The 24,322-nt window shown below is 44.7% G+C and overlaps 1 protein-coding gene across 2 annotated transcripts in view; it reads right to left on the bottom strand.

Moving 5' to 3' along the window:
• The window catches only part of LOC147717049 (pancreatic polypeptide prohormone-like), a 66,366-nt gene extending 43,121 nt beyond the window's left edge, over positions 1-23,245 (bottom strand). The window contains exon 1 of one of the 2 annotated variants that reach the window (XM_086920475.1): positions 23,170-23,245. Coding sequence is in view for 1 of the 2 variants with exons in the window: in XM_086920474.1 (XP_086776600.1) it covers positions 11,228-11,236 (9 nt within the window). In the remaining variant the exon portion in view is untranslated. Of the gene's footprint in view, positions 1-11,227; positions 11,366-23,169 lie in introns of those variants that run through there. The other variant, XM_086920474.1, reaches the window with a different exon arrangement.
• Between the last annotated feature and the right edge of the window lie 1,077 nt (positions 23,246-24,322).

Genomic DNA, 24,322 nt, shown 5'->3' with positions numbered 1-24,322 from the left:
TGTTCCGCTTGGGAATGAATCCGGCCTGGTCCTCATGTACCAGAGAGCGCATGTGACCGAGCAGCCTCGACGCCAGTATACTGCTCAGTATCTTATAATCGACCGTCAACATGGATAAAGGGCGGTAGGACGCCGGGTCGGATGAATCCCTTCCCGGTTTGAGAAGGGGAACTACTAAGGCCTCACACATCGAGCCGGGGAGCCGACCCAGCTGCTTCGCCTCCCTGTAAACTATCAACAGCCTCGGCGCCAGGAGGTCAGCGTAGGTGGAATAAAATTCAATCGGAAGGCCGTCTAGGCCCGGGGTCTTATTCCTCGCCATCTTTTTAATGGCGCTGCGGATTTCACCCAGTTCGATGTCGGAGCCCAGAGCTTTCGCTACGTCCGGCTCCACCGTTGGGAGCTCCAGGGGCCGTAGGTAATCCTCAATCAGGTCGGGGTCCCTGGCAGAGCAGCTACGGTATAAGTGTTCGTAGTAGCGCAGGTAACAACTCAAGATCTCAGGCTGAGTGTGCACTTCGGCCCCTTCTGCCGTGCGCATTGACGTTGTTAGAGAGGTTTGGCGTGTGGGATTAGCTAACCACGCCAGCAATGCGCCCGATCTGTCCCCCTCCGCGAGCGATCTAGCAGTATAGGCCTTGTAGTCGAAGCAACGTAACCGCTCGACCTCCGCCGCTACCGCCTCCTTCGCCGCCGCCGTGCGCTCCTGGAGTTCCGGACGTCCGGGGCGGCGGAGCTCCAACTCACGGAGCTTCCGATCAGCCGCAGCCAAATCATCAAGGATAATTCGCCGCATGCCCACCTTTTTAGAAATGCATTAGCCCCTGACCACGACCTTAAAGGCGTCCCATTCCAGCGCCCTCGATCCCGCGGTACCCCCATTGGACGCGAAATATTCCGAAATTTTATCCTCTAGGTCCGCCTTAAAAACTATGTCCTCCAAAATCTCCGGGCGCATTTTCCAGGTGGGTACAGCGGGAACCCCGGGAAACCAACGAAGGTCCAGCAGGAGAGGGTTATGGTCTGAGATAGTCCTGGTCAGATATTCAGACCGGACCGCTGCTGAAGCCAACTCCACCGAGCCCAGAAACCCGTCCAGTTGGACGTGCAATTCGTGCAGGCTCGAGAAATAGCAATAATCCCTAGTGTCGGGGTGTTGTGCCCTCCAGATGTCCGTGAGCCCCCAGTGCGTCTGCCATTCCCTCCTACCTTTAGCCACACGGCGAACCGGAGAGTCAGGGAGGGGGGGGTGCGAGCGGTCGGCCTCCACGTCCACTATTGAATTAAAATCCCCTCCGACCAGGAGGGGCCCAGAGAAGAAGTGGGCCAGCGAGCCCGATAACCTGGAAAAGAAAGGCAAGCTGATCCACATTAGGCGCATAAACACAGCAAACGTTCAGGTCCCTCCCCCCCAGTGTGCCTGAGATGGCTACGTAGCGACCCTCCGGGTCCACCACGGATTTCGTGACCTGGAATGGAACCCCAGCTCTGATCCAAATTAGCGCCCCCCTGGCATACGCTGAGTACGAAGTATAAAAGACCTGCCCTCTCCACCTACGCTGTAGCGCCGCCCCTTCCGCCTTGTTGAGATGGGTCTCCTGCAGCAGCGCCATTTGCACCCCTCTACACACTAAATAAGCGTGGACTTTGTGGCGTCTAGACATAGTGTGAAGCCCCCGTACGTTCCAAGTAATGCATTTCACATTAGCAACATCAGCCATTGTCCCATATCGTTCGTTCCGGGTCTCTCCATTTCGGTTCCAACAAAGAGAGCGCAACAATCAACCCAGCACTGATGGCGGCCATTTTCCCCAACCAAAAAACCCCAACTCCCATTTGGAGCAAACCCCTAACCACCCTCCCCAGATCAGGACCCAAACAGTACCATCTAGTTCCCATCCAAACCATGTCCCCAACAATCCCACAATCCCCGACTAATCCTGCGGTCGCCACCGCAGGAAGGCCTTAAGGGCTAGGTGCGGGCTGGGCGCCGGTAATGGGCCCTCGACTCTCGGGCTACCGAGACTAAAGTGAGCCCAAAACAAAAAAAACCTATGTCACGAGCAGGGCACCCCTCCCCCAATTTCACCGGAGTTCATGGACAATCGCCTACCCCTGCCACCCCCGCTGCAGACCCCCACCCAAATGGAGGTATCTCACCCCGTCATCCCTGTCCATCCAAAAGGTCCTCAACCGAGTTCGGAGTGATCACAGGCATGTGGACACTGTCGGTCACCGATTCCTCCGAGTCCGTTGGTACCCCCTCGTCTCCAGGGTCCGTTTCTTCGATAATGGGGCCTTCTCGTGAACCAGACAGCGCAGACAACACCTCCAACACTCCCTTCCGTTCCACCGATGTCTCCACAGTCGAAGGTCTGCCCGCCTGGCCACGGCGACTCCAAAGCCTTTTGGACCGCCGTCGCTGTCCAGGTTCTGTTGTCAGCTGAGATGCCGAGCTGAAACCATCTTTACCAGCCCTATAGAGTTCGAGCCACTTACAGACTTCCTCCGGGGAATCAAAGAACTGAGTCTTGTCATCAACGATGATGCGGAGCCTTGCGGGATACAGGAGCGAGTATTGGATGCCCTCGCTCCGGAGTTCGCGCTTGATCGCCAGGAAAGAAAACCGCCTGCACTGGGTCTCATAGGTGTAGTCCGGGAAAATGTTCACCTGGCTGTTCTCCACCTTGTAAGGGCCATTATGTCTGGCGGCATTAAGGATGAGGTCTCTGTCCCTAAAATGTAGCAAACGTGCCACCACCGGCCGTGGGGCGCGGCCCTGTTGAGGCGGTCTCGCTGGCACCCTGTGTGCTCGTTCCAGGGTGTAGAAGGAGGACAGGCCTTCCGGGGCCACTGTGTCCCGGAGCAAGGCTTCCAAGTAGGCCACCATGTCGCCATCTTCGATCTTTTCCGGCAGGCCCACCACTCGAATGTTATTTCGCCTATTACGTCCCTCCGCATCCTCCGCTCGCCGCTCCAGGGCCTCAATTCGGGATAGGGCATCCTTCATCATCGCGGCCAGGGTCTTCTGCGCGGGCTCCAAGGTCTTTACCGAGCTCTCCACCTCCTTGACTCTGTCCGAGAGCTTACCATGGTCCGCTCGGAGGAGGCCCAGGCTCGTCGAGACCTGGGCAATGTCCTGTTGGAGGGCCGAGCGTGTGGTCGCTATTGCCTCCAGAACTCGGTCAAATTGTTGTTGCAAGTGAAGGCCACCAGAGCCCTCCGGGTCTCCACGATCATCTTTGTCCGGCGCCTCCGAATCCGAGGCGGCCGGAGTGGTCCCCTTGGGTCCTCTCGGTTTTCCCATGGCGCTGGAGTCCCACGGTGGAAAGGTAGTCAGAGGTCCCACTGAGTGCGGGCATCGACAATGTCCCTCCCGGCAGGTTGTCTTGGAGCCGAGGGTCGTCGGTCTCCGTCTCCAGGGCCTGTTGGTCTTCTGCGACCCCGGGCTGCGCCACCACCGTGTCGTCGGAGGGCGCTGAGGAGGAGGCGGGGACAAGCGGCGCCAGGTCGGGTAGGCCCGCCGGGCCGATGAGGATCTGGAACGAGAGCCACCAACGCTGCCGGAGACTTTGTGGCGCCAAGCCGCCGTGCTGCCCATGGAGTCCAGCCGCTCGGCAGGGTGCAGCCGGGTGTGGTTTAGGGGGTCGGTTCCACAGACAGGGTCGCCAGACCTCCGTGCTCCGAGGTCGACGACAGTCCGGATCTCAGATCGTCCGGGATCGGTTACCGTGCTCAGACTCTGAGTCAAGCAACACCCAGACCATCACATCATAGGGAGATAGGAGGTGGAGGGTGCGCCGTGCCCAACGACGCTCCTCCGGATCAAGGGTCCCGGCCAAAAAGTCAAGAAGGTCCGGGCGCCATCTTGGGTCTCACTCCTCGGGTCCCCAAACTTCGATTTTCCGTGGGATCAACCGGTTTCCGAGTGTCGCCGGGCGTCTCAGCAGGTCCCAATCGATCCGATCATCGGTTTGCGGGGGCTAGGGTGCCCCGCGGACTCCGATCTGCAGGATCAACGCGGGCTCAGTCCCGGAGCCGAGCTCTCAGGCGACCATCGCCATCGGCGTCCAAGCCACGCCCCGACTCAGAGGTAACTATAGTGAGGAAGTGGTATCAGATCTCAAAAAAATTAAGCCAAAATATAAGTCAGTTATTAGAGATAAAAAAAGGTGTTTTAAGGACAAATGTTGGGATAATTTACTCGTGACAATTGAAGACAAAAATGTGAAAGGCTTTTGGAGGCTAATACAGGACTGTATGGGGAAAGCACAAGGGACCATGCAGTGCGCAGTACCAGGGGACAAGTGGCTGGCCTATCTAGAGGAAATTTACGGGAAATGGCCAATGAGGGAGGGAATAATGGTAAATGCCTGGCCAGGAATAAGTGAAGAATTAAAAACCCATTTTCTCCCAGATCGAATTAGAACCATAATATCTAGACTAAACCTAACATGGGCAGCCGGCCCTGACAACCTGCCAGCTGTCATAATAAAAACAAACATAGAATGGTGGGCAGAGTTCCTTTCAAATATGTTTTTATGGATCCTAAATTCAGGTGAATTCCCTGCAAATTGGAAAGGGGCTATTGTTAGGCCAATCCATAAAAAAGGTGATGTAAACACCCCTAAAAATTACCGCTTAATAAACCTCTTGGATATAGGCGAAAAGGTTTTTTCTAAGGTAATCCTAGGGATTCTAAAGGAGTGGGTGGAAGACAAACAGATAATACCCCCAGAGCAGGGGGGGTTCAAAGAAGGCCACTCAACGATTGACCATTGTTTTGCTCTGTGGTCCATCGCACGGAAGTCAATTGATCAGAGGAGTAATCTATTCTGCTGTTTCGTTGACTTCCGTGCAGCCTTTGATCTTGTGGACAAGGATCAGCTGTGGTCAACACTAACAGGGTATGAACTACAGGATGACCTGCTGGCCCTTGTCCAAGCATTACATACAGAAAATTGGGCACAGATAATATTGGACACGGATGGAGGACTGACCAGGAGAATCCCTATTGGAAACGGCTTAAGACAGGGGTGCGTTCTAGACCCCTGCTGTTCGCCCTGTTTTTAGCTGACCTACCCCAAGTATTAAGAGATGTCAGAGGGGCGAACCCGAAGTTGGGAGGAAGGCACATATCGTGCCTCCTTTATGCCGATGACCTAGTAATAATGGATCAAACGGAGATAGGCCTCCAGAGAAAACTCAATAGGTTTAAAGATTACTGTACGAGTAAAAAACTAGTGGTAAATATGGATAAAACCAAAATAGTATGTTTTGGGAGAAGGAAAGTGAAGTTCTCGTGGTATCTTGGCACAACCTTGCTTGAGAGGGTGACCAACTATAGATATTTGGGAATGTGGTTCTCAGGTAACCTGAAATGGCATACACACCTGCAAGCATTAAAAATAAGGGCACTGGCGTCGGTCAAAGGCCTAAAAAGCTTTAATAACACCTATGGTGAAAGGTCATATAGACCGGTCTTAAAAGCTTATCAAGCAATGGTCCCACCACAATTTCTGTATGGAGCCGAGGTTATTTATCTCAGTGGCAAGACCTCCTGGGATAGTGAAGAGGGAAATATATTAAAAAGCTTATTCGCTCTGCCAAAATCCTCTATGGTGCAGGCAGCACGACTGGAGCTGGGAATAACCTCCTGGGCTATTACAGTTTGTATGAGCCTTGTACGCTTCTGGCAGCGGTTGGGAGTAGGGGAAATTGCTAAAATCTCCCAATGGGCTAAGGAGGAAATTATCAATAGTGAGCTCCCCTGGGCAAAAGAGGTAAGAGCCTCAATAAGCAAGGCTTATGGGGTGCTAGATTTGAAGGTATGTTTGCCGCAAGACCCCATAATATTTGGGAAAAAAGAATTAAAGACTCAGGGGGTCAATATGTCCCGTAGTTATGACCGGGAATACCTTGCTCAAAAGACCTCGGTAGCACACATGAAAGTGGCTTGGGAGAGCAGTCAACACTTCCCTTACGTGGACCGGTTACCCAGCCATAGTCTGAGGCGAGAAGTCCTGAAAATGCGAATTGGCATAAACCCATGCTATGCAAATAACGGGGTTCGAAATTTAATGATAGGAAGTAATGGGAAATGCACTTGCACTTTAGGAACCACCTGTGATATGTCACATATTTTATTAGATTGTACGAGATTTTTAGACTTTCGAAAGGAGTTTTTATGTCCGATTTTTAAAAAATATAAGATTACGCACAGAATGCAAGCTGCCACTCTATTGGTGGAAATGGAGACTTTAGATATAGCCTGCGCGTTGGGGAAATATATGAATAAAGTTAGGTGGTTCCTCAAATGCGCAGAAGAACATGTATAGTGTAGCCCTTATCCCTGAATAAAGGTAGAGATACTAAGGGACAATAGTAGTAAAAACTGCATTCTGAAGAAGGTATATATAGGAAATTTTAGCGATTTTAACAAATAAATGTTATAATACTCTGTTTTAAAAGGAACAAGAGAAGTTAATTTTCAAGTATCTTGAGGTGTAATTGTGGTTTTAATATTATCTTGTTATGCTGCTGCTCTTTTTCTTGTTGAATATTACCATGTTTTGCTGTTGTCCTTTCTCTTATCACGGAATGTGGAATGTACTTTTAAGGTTTTAACAAATCAAATAAAGTTTTGTTTGACTGACTGACTGACCTCTTAGGAATGCCACGCAAAGTCACTCCAGTGCAGTCTACTCAGAAAAAGCTGCACTTTGGACAACATTGAAGAGATGATATGAATACATGACAGGCTGAAGATCAAGCAAAGAAAATTGAAGCAGGAAAGGCAGAAAAAAGAGAACAAGCCGTCTTGGTTAAAGGACCAGTCGAAGGCAACAACTTCGACTAATATTGAAGGCGGACTCCCATTGAGAGAACATGCCAAAACCAAAAACAAACACAAGCACAGAACAAATTGCAACAAACAAGAATGCAGTAGATGTGATCATTAATATCTGCATGAAGAAAATGTTCCCACCATTGGTCAAACGTGCCGGAAATGCAACATGATTGTCTTAATAAATTGAGCCAGACCGTTCTCCAAATTAGACTTAAACACACAATATCAACATCTGGAAGTGCATAAGGCCTCAAGGTACATCACCACATTCCCATTCGGCTTTTCCGATATAATCGACTGAACTTTGGGGTATCCCCAGCATCAGATATCTTCCTAGAAGCAATCAGGAGGGTGCTTAGTCTGATCACCACCATTCACAATTACAGTGACAACATCCTCCTATCTGTGCCATCCCGAGATGATCATGACAATATGTGACACAGTTTTTAGCAAGCACTATCACAAGACAACTTAACCCTAAACATATAGATGTGCAAATTTCACAAGAGCGAACTCCAATTCTTCTGGCACTTCTTCTCAGACTAAGGCATGTGCCTCCATCCCAAGAAAATCAAAGTCCTCATTGACCCACCTGCACCTAAAGACATCAGCGATATTCAAACTTATTTAGATGTCACAAGCAACTCACTATGAGAACTCACAAAGCAAGGACAGTAGTTTGAGTGGACGCTGGAGTGTGAACAAGCTTTCCATGCCATCAAGCGTGGGATCGGCAACACCACCACGTCAAATTTTGATCCCAAACTATACACAGAACTCACAGTGGACGGCAGCCCAGTTTGACTAGATACGATACTTGCCCTACACAAGAAAGCAATTGAGCACAGACACATCATTGCACAAGCCAACCAGATCCTCACAGACTTGAAAAGGTGCATAATAACAACCCAAACAGGAGAGCATGAAAATCTTAAGGACCTGTTACCACTAGCATGTGTTTGTTTATGGGAAATACTTCACCATAATAATGAACTACTGGGTGCTCACACGCACGTGAAGGCAATGATACTCACACTCATCAAGAGATGGGGGATTCACCTGGGGGAATACACTAAAATCTACCAACTGGGAAAGGACAACAATCCAGCAGACTACATGTCTGAACACCTACTCCCAGCCCAGAGTACCAGAAGACCGTAACTGTAGAATACATTCACTTTGTGACCATCCACGCCCCACTGCCATCAGTACCCATCAACACCATAAGAGCACACACCTTGAACAAACCTGCTTTACAGGAAGTGAAAACACAAATCAAACTAGAAAGATGACAACACTTAAAAGACACTACCAAAGAAGCCGACAAAAAGAATTCAGCACATGTAAAGGACAAACACTCTGTCACAGAGTTTGGACATCTAGTTTGAGACAAAAGACTATCTCAACTACGCTGCCCCAACTAGTGGTAGATCTGGCCCATGAGGGACATTGTGGAATTGTAGCAACCAAGCACACACTACGTGACAAAATATGGTTCACTGGCCTAGACACACTGATGGAAGAAACACAAAGAACTTGTACACCATGCCAGATAGCCAGCGGGAAGACACACCCATTCCCACTACAAATGTCATCACTTCTAGAATGGATATGGCAGAATGTTGCAGATGACTTCTTTGGTCCACTGAAATCCGGCAAACACATACTTGTTATAATGGATGAGTCTTCTCATTTCGCACCGGCCAAAGCACAGTCATCAACCAGTGCACGAGCAACCACCAATGCATTAGATGAGATGTCTGCAGCCTGGGGAATTCCTGAGACCACCAAAACAGATAATGGACCCCGTTTAACAGTTAAGAATTTGCCCGTTTTTGGAATGTTCCTAAACTTCAAACAGCACTAGATCACACTTTTGTGGTCACAAGCAAATCAGATGGTTAAGGGCATCATGGTGTCAATCATAAAAGGGCATCCGCATTGTCCTACGTATGTACCCAACACCGCTCCACCAGACAACGCCTGTCGATACTCATTTTAGGGTGAGAAAAGAGAATTTGTATTTGCAGCTGGGTTGCATCGATGGCTCAGCTGGTAATCAGAACTGAGCTGGCAATCACTGACAAAGAAGTATGCCAGAGGACTGCAAGACAAGAAAGAAAATGAAATATTACGTTAATGCAAAGAAATGTGCCCATTCATCAGACCTCAACGTGGGTGATTGGATGTTGACAAAACAAAGACAAACTACGAAGAAGGAACCGAAGTACAACCAGAGACAATGCAAATCATGAACCAAAAGTGATCAATTGTAACAGCATAAGCCAAGCAATAACTAAAAACACCTCCCACTTTAAGTCAGATAAGGCAGCTCCCCAACAAACCAAATCTGAAACCGAATTGTAGGACGCAGAAGACAACAAGCAGAGCGCCAAGCACCCAATCACAGAGTACAGCACAAATCCACCATGACGATCAGGGAGGTTCCCCAAAAATCTCACAGGACTAATTGCAAAAATATGATGCACCGGAAAGAAATCTCGCTTCCCAGGAGACGCTATTTTTGGTCTCCCTGTGACAGTGCATGCGTTGCATGTGCTCTTGTTTGTGGGGATATACAAGTGGCTTGCAGCCCGTTCATTACTTATCTATGTCTCAAACACACTTCAATAAAGCCCCTTTATCCTTTGAAATGGATGTTTATTGTGACAACAGATGTTATCTCTTTACACATTTATTTTCTTTTTCACTAATGGGGAGATTAACTGATTTGCTCAGAATCACTATTGCTTATTTTCCCTGGTGTTAGCTGTTTTAACTAGTTTGTAAATAAGCAAGACACTGTGAACCTCACATAGTTATGGGCAGGTTACAAATAGTGAGTTCAAACTGCACACCAACTTTTTGAAATCACCCCTGATGTGGCTGATGTGCAAACACAGGGGTGTTGTGCTGAGACATAACCAGCACCTGCAAAACCAATAGGTCTCACCTTTAAGAATATTGGCCCTGACATTGCCTTTTGTTCATGGCTGATTTTTAAGATAGTTTAAGCCACCTTGCAACGCATCTCCACTCCTGTACAGCATGGCTACAAAACACTGCTAAACCCAATAACTCTCATAGGTGAGACCTATTGCCTTTGCCAACTGTGGATATTATCATCTAACTATGGGGCATATTATCAAGAAACTGAGTTAAAATTATCGCCGCTTTAGCGCCAGAAAACTGCTGCTAAAGCGGCGATAATGGGCTTGATAATATGCCCTTGTGAATTCCAATAGAAGCCCATGTTCTGGTGTCAACATGGGCTTCTATCGGAATTCTCTACGGCTTATTATCAAGCCCATTATCGCCGCTTTAGCAGCAGTTTTCTGCCGCTAAAGCAGCGATAATTTTAACTCCATGCTTGATAATATGCCCCTTGTTTTCTCTGAGATTCTAGATAACCAGTAACTGGTCCTCATTCTGGGGAGTGAAATGCTGAAATGGGTGTCGAGCAAATCGCTTAAGTAAATAGTTTTATAGGTCAATACATTCAAAGTTAAAGATAAATTAAATATATGTGATTGTTTTAGTGATTTGGCAAGGCCGAGTACCGTTTATTGCTGTCATAATAATTTAAAATACGTATATCACCGCTGTCTAACTAATTTGCAAACAAGCAAGTCACTGTGAACCTCACATAGTTATGGGCAGGTCACAAATAGTGAGTTCAAAGTGCACACCAACTTTTTGCAATCACCCCTGGTGTGGCTGATGTGTGAAGCACTGATATACTAATACTGCTGATGAATTATTGTACTAATATTCTCAGTTCACGTGACCTGCAGTCCCATAATATTAATGAAGCAGGACACAATTAGCGACCCTCTATGAGTGTCTACATATTCAGGAATAGACACTTGCAAGGAAGAGCAAACCTCCATTCCTGTATTTCCTTTCCTATCAGGGGCAGGGTTGCTTATAGGAATGGATGCTTAAAAAGGAGAAACATAAACTATAAGAAAATAAACAGGTGTTGGAGGGAGGGATAAAGTAAAGACAGAATTAAAGTAGTGAGAAACAGAAGAACGAAGGTGAAAATACGAGAAGCGGAACTAAGCCATTGAAAGGAGGGGAAATAAAGATTATATTAAGGGAGTGAAAATAAAGAAGGAAGAATGTTAAAATATTAAAAGAAGGTGCATGGAAAAGACTCTTGGTGTAAAGATAAAATCGAGAGAGTAAGGAGCAGAAACGAATTGTTATTTAATAATCGTAGATATGGGATTAAACGCAATATTGAAGGAGAGAGCAAAAAGAAAAATGTGAAAATATGTGAAGAATGAACATTGAACGGAGGGGAGAATAAAATAAGATATTAAGGATCCAACACGACTGCTCCTGCCTTAAAGAGAGGTTTTCTTCACAGACCTCTGCCATGCTCCTCTGTTCAAACTCATGTTCACTGCTTCGTGTGCCTTGGGTCAGACTTTCTTGTACGCGTGGGGGTCAGGAGGGTTGGGGGCCTGAGCAGGTGCACCAGTCACCTCTGTAATAAACCATGGAAGGACCTATTCAGCTGCACAGGATACAGAACCGTCAAAAGCTCTGGCGACCTTGAGCTCCTGTTAATGTTCAACCCAGCAGAAGGGCTTTTCAGCTGACTGCGACCTGTTGGCTTCGTGTCTCCAGAAACAAAATGTTCCCTGGAGTAAACCTGCACTTTAAAAGTAATACATTAAATAATAAGCTTTGGTGGAGCTGATAGGTCTGGAAGTAATGTGCCAACACATGTAAACACAGGCATTCACTATACTGGTACCTGTGAGGCATGAACCAATGCGACTAATCGCATTAAGCCTGCCCCATTGCTAATGAGGGGAAAAGTAGCACAAAATAATTCCTATCTGTATAGACTGCATAACAGAGATGAAAAATTGAAGTTGAGAAAAGCATAATGATTGAGTGTACTTTTAAGTTTTTATTGGCATTTTACATGTTAATTTAACATAGTTTCTCATACAGGAGACATAATAATAGCAGTTCTTTCTTCCTCATAAGGATCCGGACCTCATGTAACACATTCATAGTAAATTCTATGCCACCAACAACAGAATGTAACTTCCCCTTCACCCACCCACCCCCTTCTTGTCTTGGTGTCATACATCTGTTCTCCCTTCTCAAGTTCAATAACCATCGAGTGTACTTTTAAGTAGCAAAAACAGCCGCTCATGCGTTCCAATGGCAACACTTTCTGGAAGGCAGAATTATACACCAAATATGCAATAGCATGATGTGAAAGATGAATACTCCTCTGGGTGGAGCCACTCTATGTATCAAGAGGAGAATAAGACAAGCTGAGAGAGGAGATAAGGAGACAAACTTTTGAAGAAGGAACAATTAAGAAAAGCACACAAATGAGGACAACTAACAATGGATAACAGGAGGTCTGGGATGAAAGAAGACAATAAAGGAAGCAGAAACAAGGAATGAAAGTTAGGACACAGGAATGCAGATTGGAGAAGGCAAGAATAAATTAAATTAAAGAGTGAGAAGATTTATGAAGCACAGGAGAGAAACCACAGCCTGGGTAAGAATGAGAGGGAAAAGCACACTGCTTAGTGCAAAAAAATGAAAGATAGGAAAAAAGAAGAAGGAGAAAATGATGGAGAAAATGAACACCAGTGATGAAAAAGGAACAGGGACGGTGTGGTATTTGATTAAGAAAGAAAAATATGAAACATTAAAAGAAGGGGCATTAAAACCATCTAAGCGACTTAGAAAGAAATAGATGACGACGAACCAAGCGAAAAAAGGAGCTTTTAAATAGAGAGAAGCAACATAAGTAGAGAGGGACAAAAAGTAGAGTGATGAGAGAAAGGAAAGAGAGATAGTGATAAAAAGAGAGGAATGAGGAGAGAGAGGAAGATGAGTGAAAAAAGAGAAAGATACAAGGAAGATAACAGGTAGAAAGATAGAGAGAGGTAAAGGTTTAGAGAGAAAATAGGAAAGAGTGAGAAAGCTAGAGAATGAGCAAGATGGGAGAAAGACTTCAGAAAGGAATGGAGTTTAGGGCGAAAGAAAGGACTCCCTTTTTAGGTCCCGTCCACAGACAGCTTTAGCTGTTATCAAAGACCTTTTGTGAACAATACCATACATATAGTCAGCTGTGGGTCAGCCCCTCACTCTTGATTGGATGATTTTCTTGTCTATCTCACTTCTTTGCTTCTTATCCAGAGATAGGTTTTACTCCTTATTCTTGTGCTCTCCCAGCCAAGTTTAGATTGGTCGGATTGTGTTCTCATTAGAGTCTGTGCATCTTTCCAATAGCTGAGGATATATCTTGCCCTGAATCTAGCTGAGGCTAGATGTGACGTTGCTGTGCATATGAGAGACTATTTTCTCTACCTCCTCCCTTCTACGCCTTCTATCACCTCTCTTTATTGGAAAATATCCAGACAAGTCCTATGCCTCTGCCAATGCTTGTTGATAATAGACTTCTTTATTAATTCTCTCTAAAGTTCATCATCTAGTGCTCTCCCAGTTCAGTTTGCCAGCCTAGTTCTCATGCCAAGCTAAGGCTGGAGATCTTCTTTTCAAGCCTTCTGTGCCAACACGTACTAGAATATCTTCTAGAGTCAAAGAGAACCCCCTCTACGGTAATGAACTTATGAGTTTACACAAAAAGTCCATTAGATGTGCGTTACATGGCTTTCATCTCTTCTCTGACTTTTGTGAGGTGCAACGGCCTTTATCCATTCCAACAACACCTTTTCTGTCTCCGGCAGTCAATGAAACAGGATTTTTAGATCTGTCTTGACAGCACACTTGTCTGATCTGACCTATTGTTACCAGCTCTTTAAAATATACAAACGGGGTCATTGCTCTTTCACCTCATGCTATTAGCTACTTCTGTTATCATTCCGCCTCTTTGGAATCTTTGCTTTGCAATGTACAAGGGTTTATATTACAGCTCTAAAGGGAACAGAATCCTCGCACAAAACATTATTTATGTCATAGAATCTTTCTAAACAGAAAGCCAACTTTTTCACTTTTTTCAGTTCAGCAGCCTTTTTAATGTTGTAATAAGGACTCAAAATGAAGGACAGACCTACTGACTTTGTCAATGCTGGTAAGCAAGGCTTTATTAACCTGCAGCAACAGTCTCTTTGTCTACTTTAATACCAAGGAGAGTATTTTTATTTTATTCGTTTTTTTCTTTTACATGTGCATTATTCAAATGGGTGTCAGATCCATGCACTTTGAAAGGGGTGCAGGAAGGCAACTGTGTATTGAAATAGTTTACATGACGATTATTTAATAATTTTGTCTACGGCGCTATTAGCAATAATGACTTTCAGAGAACGTGGGGGATTCTGCAGGAGTAGGGCAATTAAAGAGAATTAAATAGATGACCCTAATGTAATCTGGTGTGCAAGCTGAGATTGAAATATTTGTTCCCGAGAGATGGAAAAGTTATAGTTAGGCGTTCCTGTTTTCAGTTTCTATTTTTAGTAAATTCTGGTGTTTTTTTTCTCCAGTTTTTTTAATTCCTTAAAAAAACAGTGGTTATCAGTGGTTACACATTTTTGCGCCATTAAAAACAACAGGAACTGTGTTTTTCCGGTGTTTATGGAAAGTTGTGCTTTTAATTATTGCTTGCTTTCTGCACTGACAGTGCATGTGTATAGATAGAGTATAGGAGGTCCAAATAAATGTTTACAAATCAAACTTTTTGTAGTACACCAAACAATACTTCTTTAATGAGTCTTTGGTCATGCGTGCTCGCTCTTGCCTTCCTATGTAAACGTTTATCTGTGAAAAGGCCCTCTCAACATTGACACTTGAGAAGGGCAGTGCCAAAACAGCTAGTATACAATTTTCTAACTCTGGCCAATGACATAGCTTTCCATGCCAATATTGGTATACCTGAAGATTGTGATTCTCAAGGACATATTCTGGAACATATACGTTGAATTGGGCACATATGCCCTCAGTTTTGAAAGCAGTCAAAAATGAAGCAGTACTTTTCGGGAAAAAAAGAAGGAATCTAAAACTTGTGCAGAGTACCTCAGTGAGGCTACATTAACTTCAAATGCCATGGTTGATTGAAGGGACATTTCTATGCATCATTGCCAGGCATTTCCCATAGACTGTAAACAAACATTTCTTGAATTGCTCCTCAACATTTCTTTGCTCGCCAAGTGGAAAGACTACTGACATGGAGCATGTTGCAGTGCCAAAGTCACTAAAAGTGTCACCCAGCCTACTCTCAAGGAGATGTTTGACATCACCAATTACACTGAACACTTGGTAGACAAGGGTGTTTTCAGACTCTAGTATTTTGATTATGTCCACTACAGCAGTAAGGTTTTCCTGTAAAAACCTAAGCATGCAGTAGACTGTACTTTTTCACATCACAATCAATATGTGACCAAAGATCATCACATTTCTTGCCTTTGCCATCATCACCAAGCAAAAATTCTGTTAACTGTTTCCACTTGGATAATATGGCATTCACAGCCTCTAGGACTGAGAATCCACCAGCTAAATGACACAGTTAGGATGATACTTTCTTTGATGCCACAAAAAGCACAAAGTGAGAAATATTGGCATTTCAGTTCCTGGGCATAACGAAACAGTGCACCAGAATGGAGCCACTACCATTCTTCATGAACTCTGAAGATTGTTAAGATGCTTTCAGCATACCATCTAGCAAGTGACAAGGATCTTTTAAATGGAAGCACTTTTGCTCAGGTATCGACTTTTACAGGTCATCATACAACTTTTTCATATATATAGCTGTATTACTACAAATACAAATAATATCACTCCAATCTTTATTGAACTTGGTAGGAACTTTTTTCAGCTGCATTCCAAGTAGCACTGCGTTCCATGTTTACCAATGTCTGGTGTCATGTTTTTAACACGATCTCAGATGTTTGGTGACAACATTCTTTTCACATATACCTGTCACTACACCTTGCATTGAATGTTTAAAGCCTAGGGTATTTGGCAATCAATACTGACTCACTATAAAAGGGGACTGATGTATCAAAGGATTTCCCCCTTTCGCTGTCTGTGGATAAATGTGATGGTACATATTGGGAAAGATTCTTATCAAACCAGCCATTTTACCTATCAGTGAAATCAAAGGTAGCCAAAATATCAAATATGATTTTGACATTTCCTCATTCGCTACAGTTTATAAAATAACTAAATATGACCTAAAACATGCTTCTAAACACTGCATCTTTAGACCAATAACTACAAAACTGAAAAAAGCAGAAGGAAGAGACAATATTTTAGTGACATCCCTAAACAACAAAACTCAAGCATAATAATGTTAGACCAGTCTTTCTTGCTGTTGACTTGTATAACAAAATTACATTGTATTGGCCCCTTCAGGAAGAAATAAAAATGACTCTTTCACTCATCTTTTCCTTTCTTTGAATGGCACTTAGTTTGTGGCTGCATATGTGTTTTTTTCAGTGTTTAAATGTGTATAGTGGTGATGGCTATTTTCATTTCGGTGGGGTTTTATCAGTTATTATAGGTTTAAACCTAAAACCAGATAGCCTAGTTATACTTTAAAGAGACCAGAGCTAGTCTGTCAGGACTCCTGTGATCACATGAAATGCCCATTCTAATACACATAAATCTAAGCATAATTGTTGGTTCCCTTATAACCTTCAAACAAAAAAAGGAGATCAATAAAGCAGTAAGGGAGCTAAATTAAAAAACAGTATTAATCATAATTAGTTCTGTGCTGTTAAGGCCCTGAAATCAAATGTGAAAAGGGCGACTGGGCAGACTAAGTGAGAAACAGCAGAGAATACATACATATGGCTGATTGACATTTGTAAATCTAATGAGTCGCGTAGATTTTGATCATAAGTCAATCACTGCGACACAGACAATAGATACTTAGATGCAATGATTGTGTCCCCCCAGAGATGTGGTATGCCTGTATAACATCATTGTATATTCTTTACAGTGCCATTTTTGTGGTTGATAGTGGTACACTTGGGAATAGCACAGGAGTGATACCTTTTCAAAGGCTGGTTAAAATGATAAACACCTTTAAAGCTGACAGTGCCCCTGAATGGAACCATCTTTAGAAATAATCATGAACACTGCATGCTATGTACCAGGTGCTCTGTTTCATCTTGTACTGTTGTTTCATAGAGTATTACTGTTCAACATATGGCACCTTACGTTCCACATCCCCCCTTCCTCCATACACTGCTTTGCTTTAAACTTACAATAAAGAATTGTGAAGCAAAAAAAATAAGCATGGATTTTGGGTCCAATAGCTTACTTTGCTGTTTAGCTCCAGTACAACTCTTTGAAGAATTAAAGATAGTTGCTGGAGGCCATTTTATTCATGATATATAAAAAGGCACCCATTAATTACCATCTAACTGTTGTTATGATATTGATGATAAATGATTCATCAAAGAATTGCTGAAGAATTACAGAAGCGGGCAAACCATAACAACATAATTCCATTTTATCAAACCAGATTACAACAATTTTGAAGCATTAAAGTGTCCCTAATAGTGTTCTTGACGTTAATCCGCCATCTTGCTCTGAACAAGAGGAGTTATTTTATGGTTCTTTTATGGATTGTTCTAACAGAAATCTACTGTGTACAATGTTAGCAGGGTGGGGTATCCCACCATCATTATTAAGGACCATTATTTGACTTTATCCGTACACCTAGTTTAAAATAATACTCAGTGCCTCACTGGTTTCTCCAAGAGAGTTATACACCAATAGAAACCGCAAGATGGGGGGCGTACTCGCCCCTTCTTATTTAAGTTAGATATAGCAGACCTTGGTGCTTGATTGGGAAATTTAGAGCATGTCCTCTAAAATATGTGGGTTACAATATTTCAATATGACAGCATACTGAGTATACCATCTTTTCTTAGATAAAACTGCCATTGATCTGAAATCCGTAACAGGAGGTGAAACTGGAAAAGTTACACTGAATACGCATTTAGGTAAATGCTTATACAGTCAGTTTTGAAGTTTCAACATTTTGTAGCCACACTAAAAGTACGAGCTACATCCCTGAACTGAGCTTTTTTCAGGTCTGAAAAATGACTTCTTCAATGGCAATACTATGTGTAATATCTGCTAATTTGGTATCTATCTTGAGCTATATCTCGGCTGCTTTCCCTGGTAGTTTGAGGTGATGGAGTCATATAGCTAAGTGTTGCACTTTTAGATTGCTTTAGGACCTCCCTAACTCACCATCCAGGTTCAAATTAGGGCTGTGATTTTCCCTGGTAAAACAGGAGTGTGTGCTTGAGGTTAAATATTTTAACCCGTTTTTAACATTAAAAAGGCCTTTAATTAAATATTAAAAAGCCTACTGTGTTGGAGGTGAACATAGATTACTGTTAAAACTCTGATAAGTCATTGGGTTGAATATCTAGCTAAATTGTAGACTAATCTTGGCGCTAGTGGGACATTGGATATGATTCAAATCCAGTTCATAAAATTAATCAAAGCCAGCAAATCTATTGTAATGTGGACACTCCTATGTTAAAGGAAAAACATGAATGCCAGATCCATTCCTACGTTTTAAAAAAACATTGCTTTATTGAAAAGCAATCACAGACATAGTGATCTGCTGAACCCAACAGACCACCATCCCTCCGACAGTACCTATTTTAGCGGGTCTCAATTCATGACCTACTTGATGCATATTACTGTGGTAGGTCGGATTGTGACTCACTATGATGATTTTGCAAATCAATTTATGAGTATGTAGATGGGTTAATAATATGAGAATTGATTTAGTCAAAGTCGCTGTACAATGAAAGATCACTTTTACTGAATTGATTATTAATACATCTGGCCTATAAAAGGGCATACACTTAGTGCAGCAGTCACAGGTGATGACCTACACAATTCCACAGAGGCAGCATGCAGTGTACTTTTAGCATCATGGATACAAAAGTTAATTTACTCAGCATCACACAGGTATTAGGAGGAGTATATTAGTTCCATAGATACATGAGGTGATGTAATCAGTGCCACAAAGGTACGACGTGGAGTACTTTCTGTTCCACGGATGCATGAAGCAATCTACTCAGTGCCGTAAAGATACATGGTGGTGTACATTTAGTACAACAGGTATGTGAGACAAAATACTCAGTGCCGCAAAGATACATGGTGGTGTGCTCTTAGATCTGTGAATACATGAGACGATCTACGCACTGCCACATGGATACAAGGTGATCTCTTAGCCCATGCATCCATGATGCAATCCTCTCATTGACACCCATGGTGTACTCTTAGCACCATGAATACATAAGCAAATCTAGTGAGTGCCATTGGCGATGTACTCTTAGTGCCACGGATACATGAGGCAATTTATTCGGTCCCATAGAGATGAAATGGCATGTAGTCTTGGACCCATGGATACATGATATGACCTACTCAGAGAAACGAAGATACAGGGCAGTGAACTCTTAGTGCAACAAGCATGTGGTGATCCACTCAACACCACAGAAATAAAAGATGATGTACCCTTACTCCAGGGCATACATGAGACAATCTGTCCAGTGCCACAGATGGAGTACTCTTGGTACAAGGCATACATGAGACAATCTATTCAATGCCACAGGCGGTGTGATATTAGTGCCACAGATACCTGAAATATGATATTCAATGCCACAGGTGGTGTGCTCTTTAGTTGATTAATGAGACAACCTATTCAATGCCACAGGCGGTGTGCTCTTTAGTGGATTCATGAGACAATCTATTCAATGCCACAGGCGGTGTGCTCTTTAGTGGATTCATGAGACAATCTATTCAATGCCACAGGCGGTGTACTCTTAGTGCCACGGATACATGAGGCAATTTATTCAGTCCCATAGAGATGAAAGGGCATGTAGTCTTGGACCCATGGATACATGATATGACCTACTCAGAGCCACAAAGATACAGGGCAATGAACTCTTAGTACAACAAACACGAGATGATCCACTCAGCACCACAGAAATAAAAGATGGTGTACTCTTACTCCAGGGCATACATGAGACAATCTGTCCAGTGCCACAGATGGAGTACTCTCGGTACCAGGCATACATGGGTCAATCTGTTCAATGCCATAGGTGGTTTGCTATTAGTGCCACGGATACATGAGACAATCTATTCAGTGCCACAGGCGGTGTACTATTAGTATCACGGATAAATGAGACAATCTATTCAATGCCACAGGCGGTGTACTCTTTAGTGGATTCATGAGACAATCTATTCAATGCCACAGGTGGAGTACTCTTGGTACCAGGCATACATGGGTCAATCTGTTCAATGCCATAGGTGGTGTGCTATTAGTGCCACGGATACATGAGACAATCTATTCAGTGCCAAAGGCGGTGTATTCTTACTCCAGGACATACATGAGACAATCTGTTCTATGCCACAGGCGGTGTACTCTTAGTACCATGGATACATGAGACAATCTTTTTAATGCCACAGGCGGTGTGCAATTAGAGCCATGGATACATGAGACAATCTATTTAGTGCTACAGGTGTGTACTCTTACTCCAGGACATACATGAGACAATCTGTTCAATGCCACAGGGGGTGTACTCTTACTCCAGGACATACATGAGATAATCTGTCTAATGTCACAGGCGGTGTACTCTTAGTACCACAGATACATGAGACAATTTGTTTAATGCCATAGGCAGTGTGCTATTAATGCCATGGATACATGAGACAATCTGTTCAGTGCCACAGGTGTGTACTCTTAGTACCACGGATACATGAGATATTCTGTCAATACCACAGGTGGTGTGCTGTTAGTATGACGGATACATGAGAAAATCTATTCAGTGCCACAGGCGGTGTACTCTTACTCCAGGACATACATGAGACAATCTGTTCAGTGCCACAGGTGGAGTACTCTTAGTACCACGGATACATGAGATATTCTGTTCAATGCCACAGGTGGTGTGCTGTTAGTATGACGGATACATGAGAAAATCTATTCAGTGACACAGGCGATGTACTCTTACTCAAGGACATACATGAGACAATCTGTTCAGTGCCACATGCGGTGTACTCTTACTCCAGGACATACATGAGACAATGTGTTCAATGCCACAGATGTGTACTCTTAGTACCACGGATACATGAGACAATCTGTTCACTGCCACAGATGCTGTGCTATTAGTGCCACTGATACATGCGACAATCACTTAAGTGCCACAGGCGGTGTTCTCTTTAGTGGATACATGAGACAATCTATTCATTGCCACAGGTGGTGTACTCTTAGTACCACGGATAAATGAGACAATCTATTCAATGCCACAGGCGGTGCGCTCTTAGTACCACGGATACATGAGACAATTTATTCAATGCCACAGATGTGTACTCTTAGTACCACGGATACATGAGACAATCTGTTCACTGCCACAGACGCTGTGCTATTAGTGCCACGGATACATGCGACATTCTATTCAATGCCACAGGCAGTGTACTCTTAGTACCACGGATAAATGAGACAATCTATTCAATGCCACAGGCGGTGTACTCTTAGTATCACGGATACATGAGACAATTTGTTCAATGCCACAGATGTGTACTCTGAGTACCACGGATACATGAGACAATCTGTTCACTGCCACAGACGCTGTGCTATTAGTGCCACGGATACATGCGACAATCACTTCAGTGCCAGAGGAGGTGTTCTCTTTAGTGGATACATGAGAAAATCTATTCAATGCCACAGGCGGTGTAGTCTTAGTACCACGGATACATGAGACAATCTATTCAATGCCACAGATGTGTACTCTTAGTACCACGGATACATGAGACAATCTGTTCACTGCCACAGACGCTGTGCTATTAGTGCCACGGATACATGCGACAATCACTTCAGTGCCACAGGCGGTGTGCTCTTTAGTGGATACATGAGACAATCCATTCAATGCCACAGGCAGTGTGCTCTTAGTACCACGGATACATGAGACAATCTATTCAATGCCACAGGCAGTGTACTCTTAGTACCACGGATAAATGAGACAATCCATTCAATGTCACAGGCAGTGTGCTCTTAGTACCACGGATACATGAGACAATCTATTCAATGCCACAGGCGGTGTGCTATTAGTGCCATGGATACATGAGACAATCTATTCTGTGCCACAGGTGGTGTACTCTTTAGTGGATTAATGAGACAATTCATTCAATGCCACAGGCGGTGTGCTATTAGTGCCACGGATCCATGAGACAATCTATTCTGTGCCACATGTAGTGTGGTCTTTCGTGAATACATGAGACAATCTATTCAGTGCCACAGGCAGGGTACTTTTAGTTCTATGGATGTACTTTAAGTGCTATGGATACATGAGACAATCTATTCAGTGCCACAAGTGGCGTACCCTTAGTGCCACGGATAGATCAGACAATCTATGGGGCGTTATAGAGACACAAGACAGTGTAGTCCTAATCTCACTGATAAACGTGATGATCTGCTCCTAGTGTGACATCCTACTTTTAGGGCGCAAAGAAACCTCTAGGACAGTCAGGACTGTGAAATGTGGGACAGTGGCCTAGTGAGGCAGAGGGCTAAATGATTTTAGGGGAAAGTGTCAATGGCATGTTTCTGACATACCCGCTTGAAATATAAACTGCATTTTCGTATTGTAGAACATATTTTTCTTCTCTCCTGCACTCTCACTCAACTCGCAGTGTTTCTCCACTGCAACCTCACACCTCCTCCACTATAAGCAGTCTTTCCTGACTGGTGGTACTCTTTGCCTGTGTTTTACCTCCATGGCAGGCTGTCACTTGTCCCACAGTTAACCTTGCAATGTAGATAAGTTCTCTCAAGCGGGGTCTTTCCACAGAGTCTGTCCCCCTTACCCTCCCCGCTCACACAATGCCTCCCTTGTCTTTGGTTGCATGCCCGCACCCCCTGCCTCACATGGCAGAAGTGGTCCCTCACTTGCCACCTCGCTGCACAGGGTTTCGCCAACTGGAATCTCTCCTCAGACAAAGACCCTTCATTGTGCCTCCTTATCAGTTTAGTAAAGAAAGGGACCTCTTGCTGGTGGTCTCCCAGATTACATTAGCCATTATCTCTCAGTTAACTTTCAACACATTACTCTCTCAGCGGCCTTCAGCAAAAGCAGTTCTCTTTACCATGGCAAGATACAATGGCATAGTTGTAGGTGATAAATCTGGTCTAAAGGCTGCCTTCCCTCCCACCCACCAGGCCTTTCCTCCATGCATCCCTTCCCATTGCCAGTCAACCTGAGAAGCAAATGACCTTCTTCGTCAGCTCAGCGGGACGCAGCGCAGACCTAGATAAACCAGTGGCGCCCCAGCCGCTGCGCACTCACCGTCGAGTCCAAGCGACAGGAATAAGGAGGACTACAGGAGTCTTCTTGGCGAGTATCGGGTGGAGATAGTGTGGGACATTCGCCACCGGTGTGGGTTTATATACCCTGCCATCTGCACTGATGAAGTAGTGTCTGCCCCCCCCCACGTAGAGCCCACCTCCAGCAACATACTTACATCTCTGCTACCCTGCCCTCATTGGCGAAAATCATTCTGAAGCCCAACCCTCTATCATGCACTACCTCCATGGCCATCTGTCTCCATGACGCAACCCACCCAAGCGGTGACCAATATCCATCAGGGACGCATTTCCGTCCATATCCCACCTTCCACCAAAGCTCACCACCCTCATGGCCCAGCTACCTCGAGGCACCCCCTTGCCCCCTTTACATCCTCCTCTCTCTGTGAGATGCCTTACCTCCATGGCATACTCCATTCATTGTCCATTTTACTCCGTAGACCCCCTCCCTCCAACTAAAGCCCCCCTCACAGCTCCCAGTCCGCCGCCGCCCTCATTCCATATCTCGCCGAGGTACATTTGTCACCTGTCACCCTTCCCCGGCCTCTCACTCCTGTGTTTCCAGGCTGCGGGCTCTAGGTCCACACAATGGCGCTCGGTTTTCTCGTGCTTTTAATCTGAGCGCCATGTCTGCAGCAGATGCGGGCTTTGGCGCCAAAGACCCGACTCAGCAGTCCATTAACGCTGGGCGGGAAGAGGGGGGTGGGGGAGTACAGCCAGGTGGGGCTGAGATCAGAAGAGAGAGAGAGCGCGAGAGCAGAGGGGACCACGGGCCACAGAAGAAGATGGCGGAAGACCCAGATGAGCCATCGGGACAGAGGTGAGCAGACGGCGGACAAGGGCAGCCATGAAGTTCACATGAAGAACAAGGACAAAGTAAAGGGAGCCATTCCACACAGAAAAGAAGAGGTGCAGAAAGAGTCCAGCCAGGGGCTTAAAGAGAGTATAGATACAGAGCAGTGCTAAGGAACACAGGTGGGGAGAACTACAGAGCCATGTGGGGGTCAACAGTACAACGAGGAGAGAGTAAAGGAGGGTTTTAAAAACAACAGAGTAAGAAGAAAGGAAGCGAAGTCGTGAGATGCATTAAAGAACATACATATAATATAACTCGAGGCCCCAGGAGGCGCAGACCC

This window comes from Lissotriton vulgaris, chromosome 5 (genome assembly GCF_964263255.1).
Source record: "Lissotriton vulgaris chromosome 5, aLisVul1.2, whole genome shotgun sequence".
NCBI classification, from domain to species: domain Eukaryota; kingdom Metazoa; phylum Chordata; class Amphibia; order Caudata; family Salamandridae; genus Lissotriton; species Lissotriton vulgaris.
Note: the sequence above shows the minus strand (reverse complement) of the source record. Positions and strands in the feature narration are given on the sequence as shown.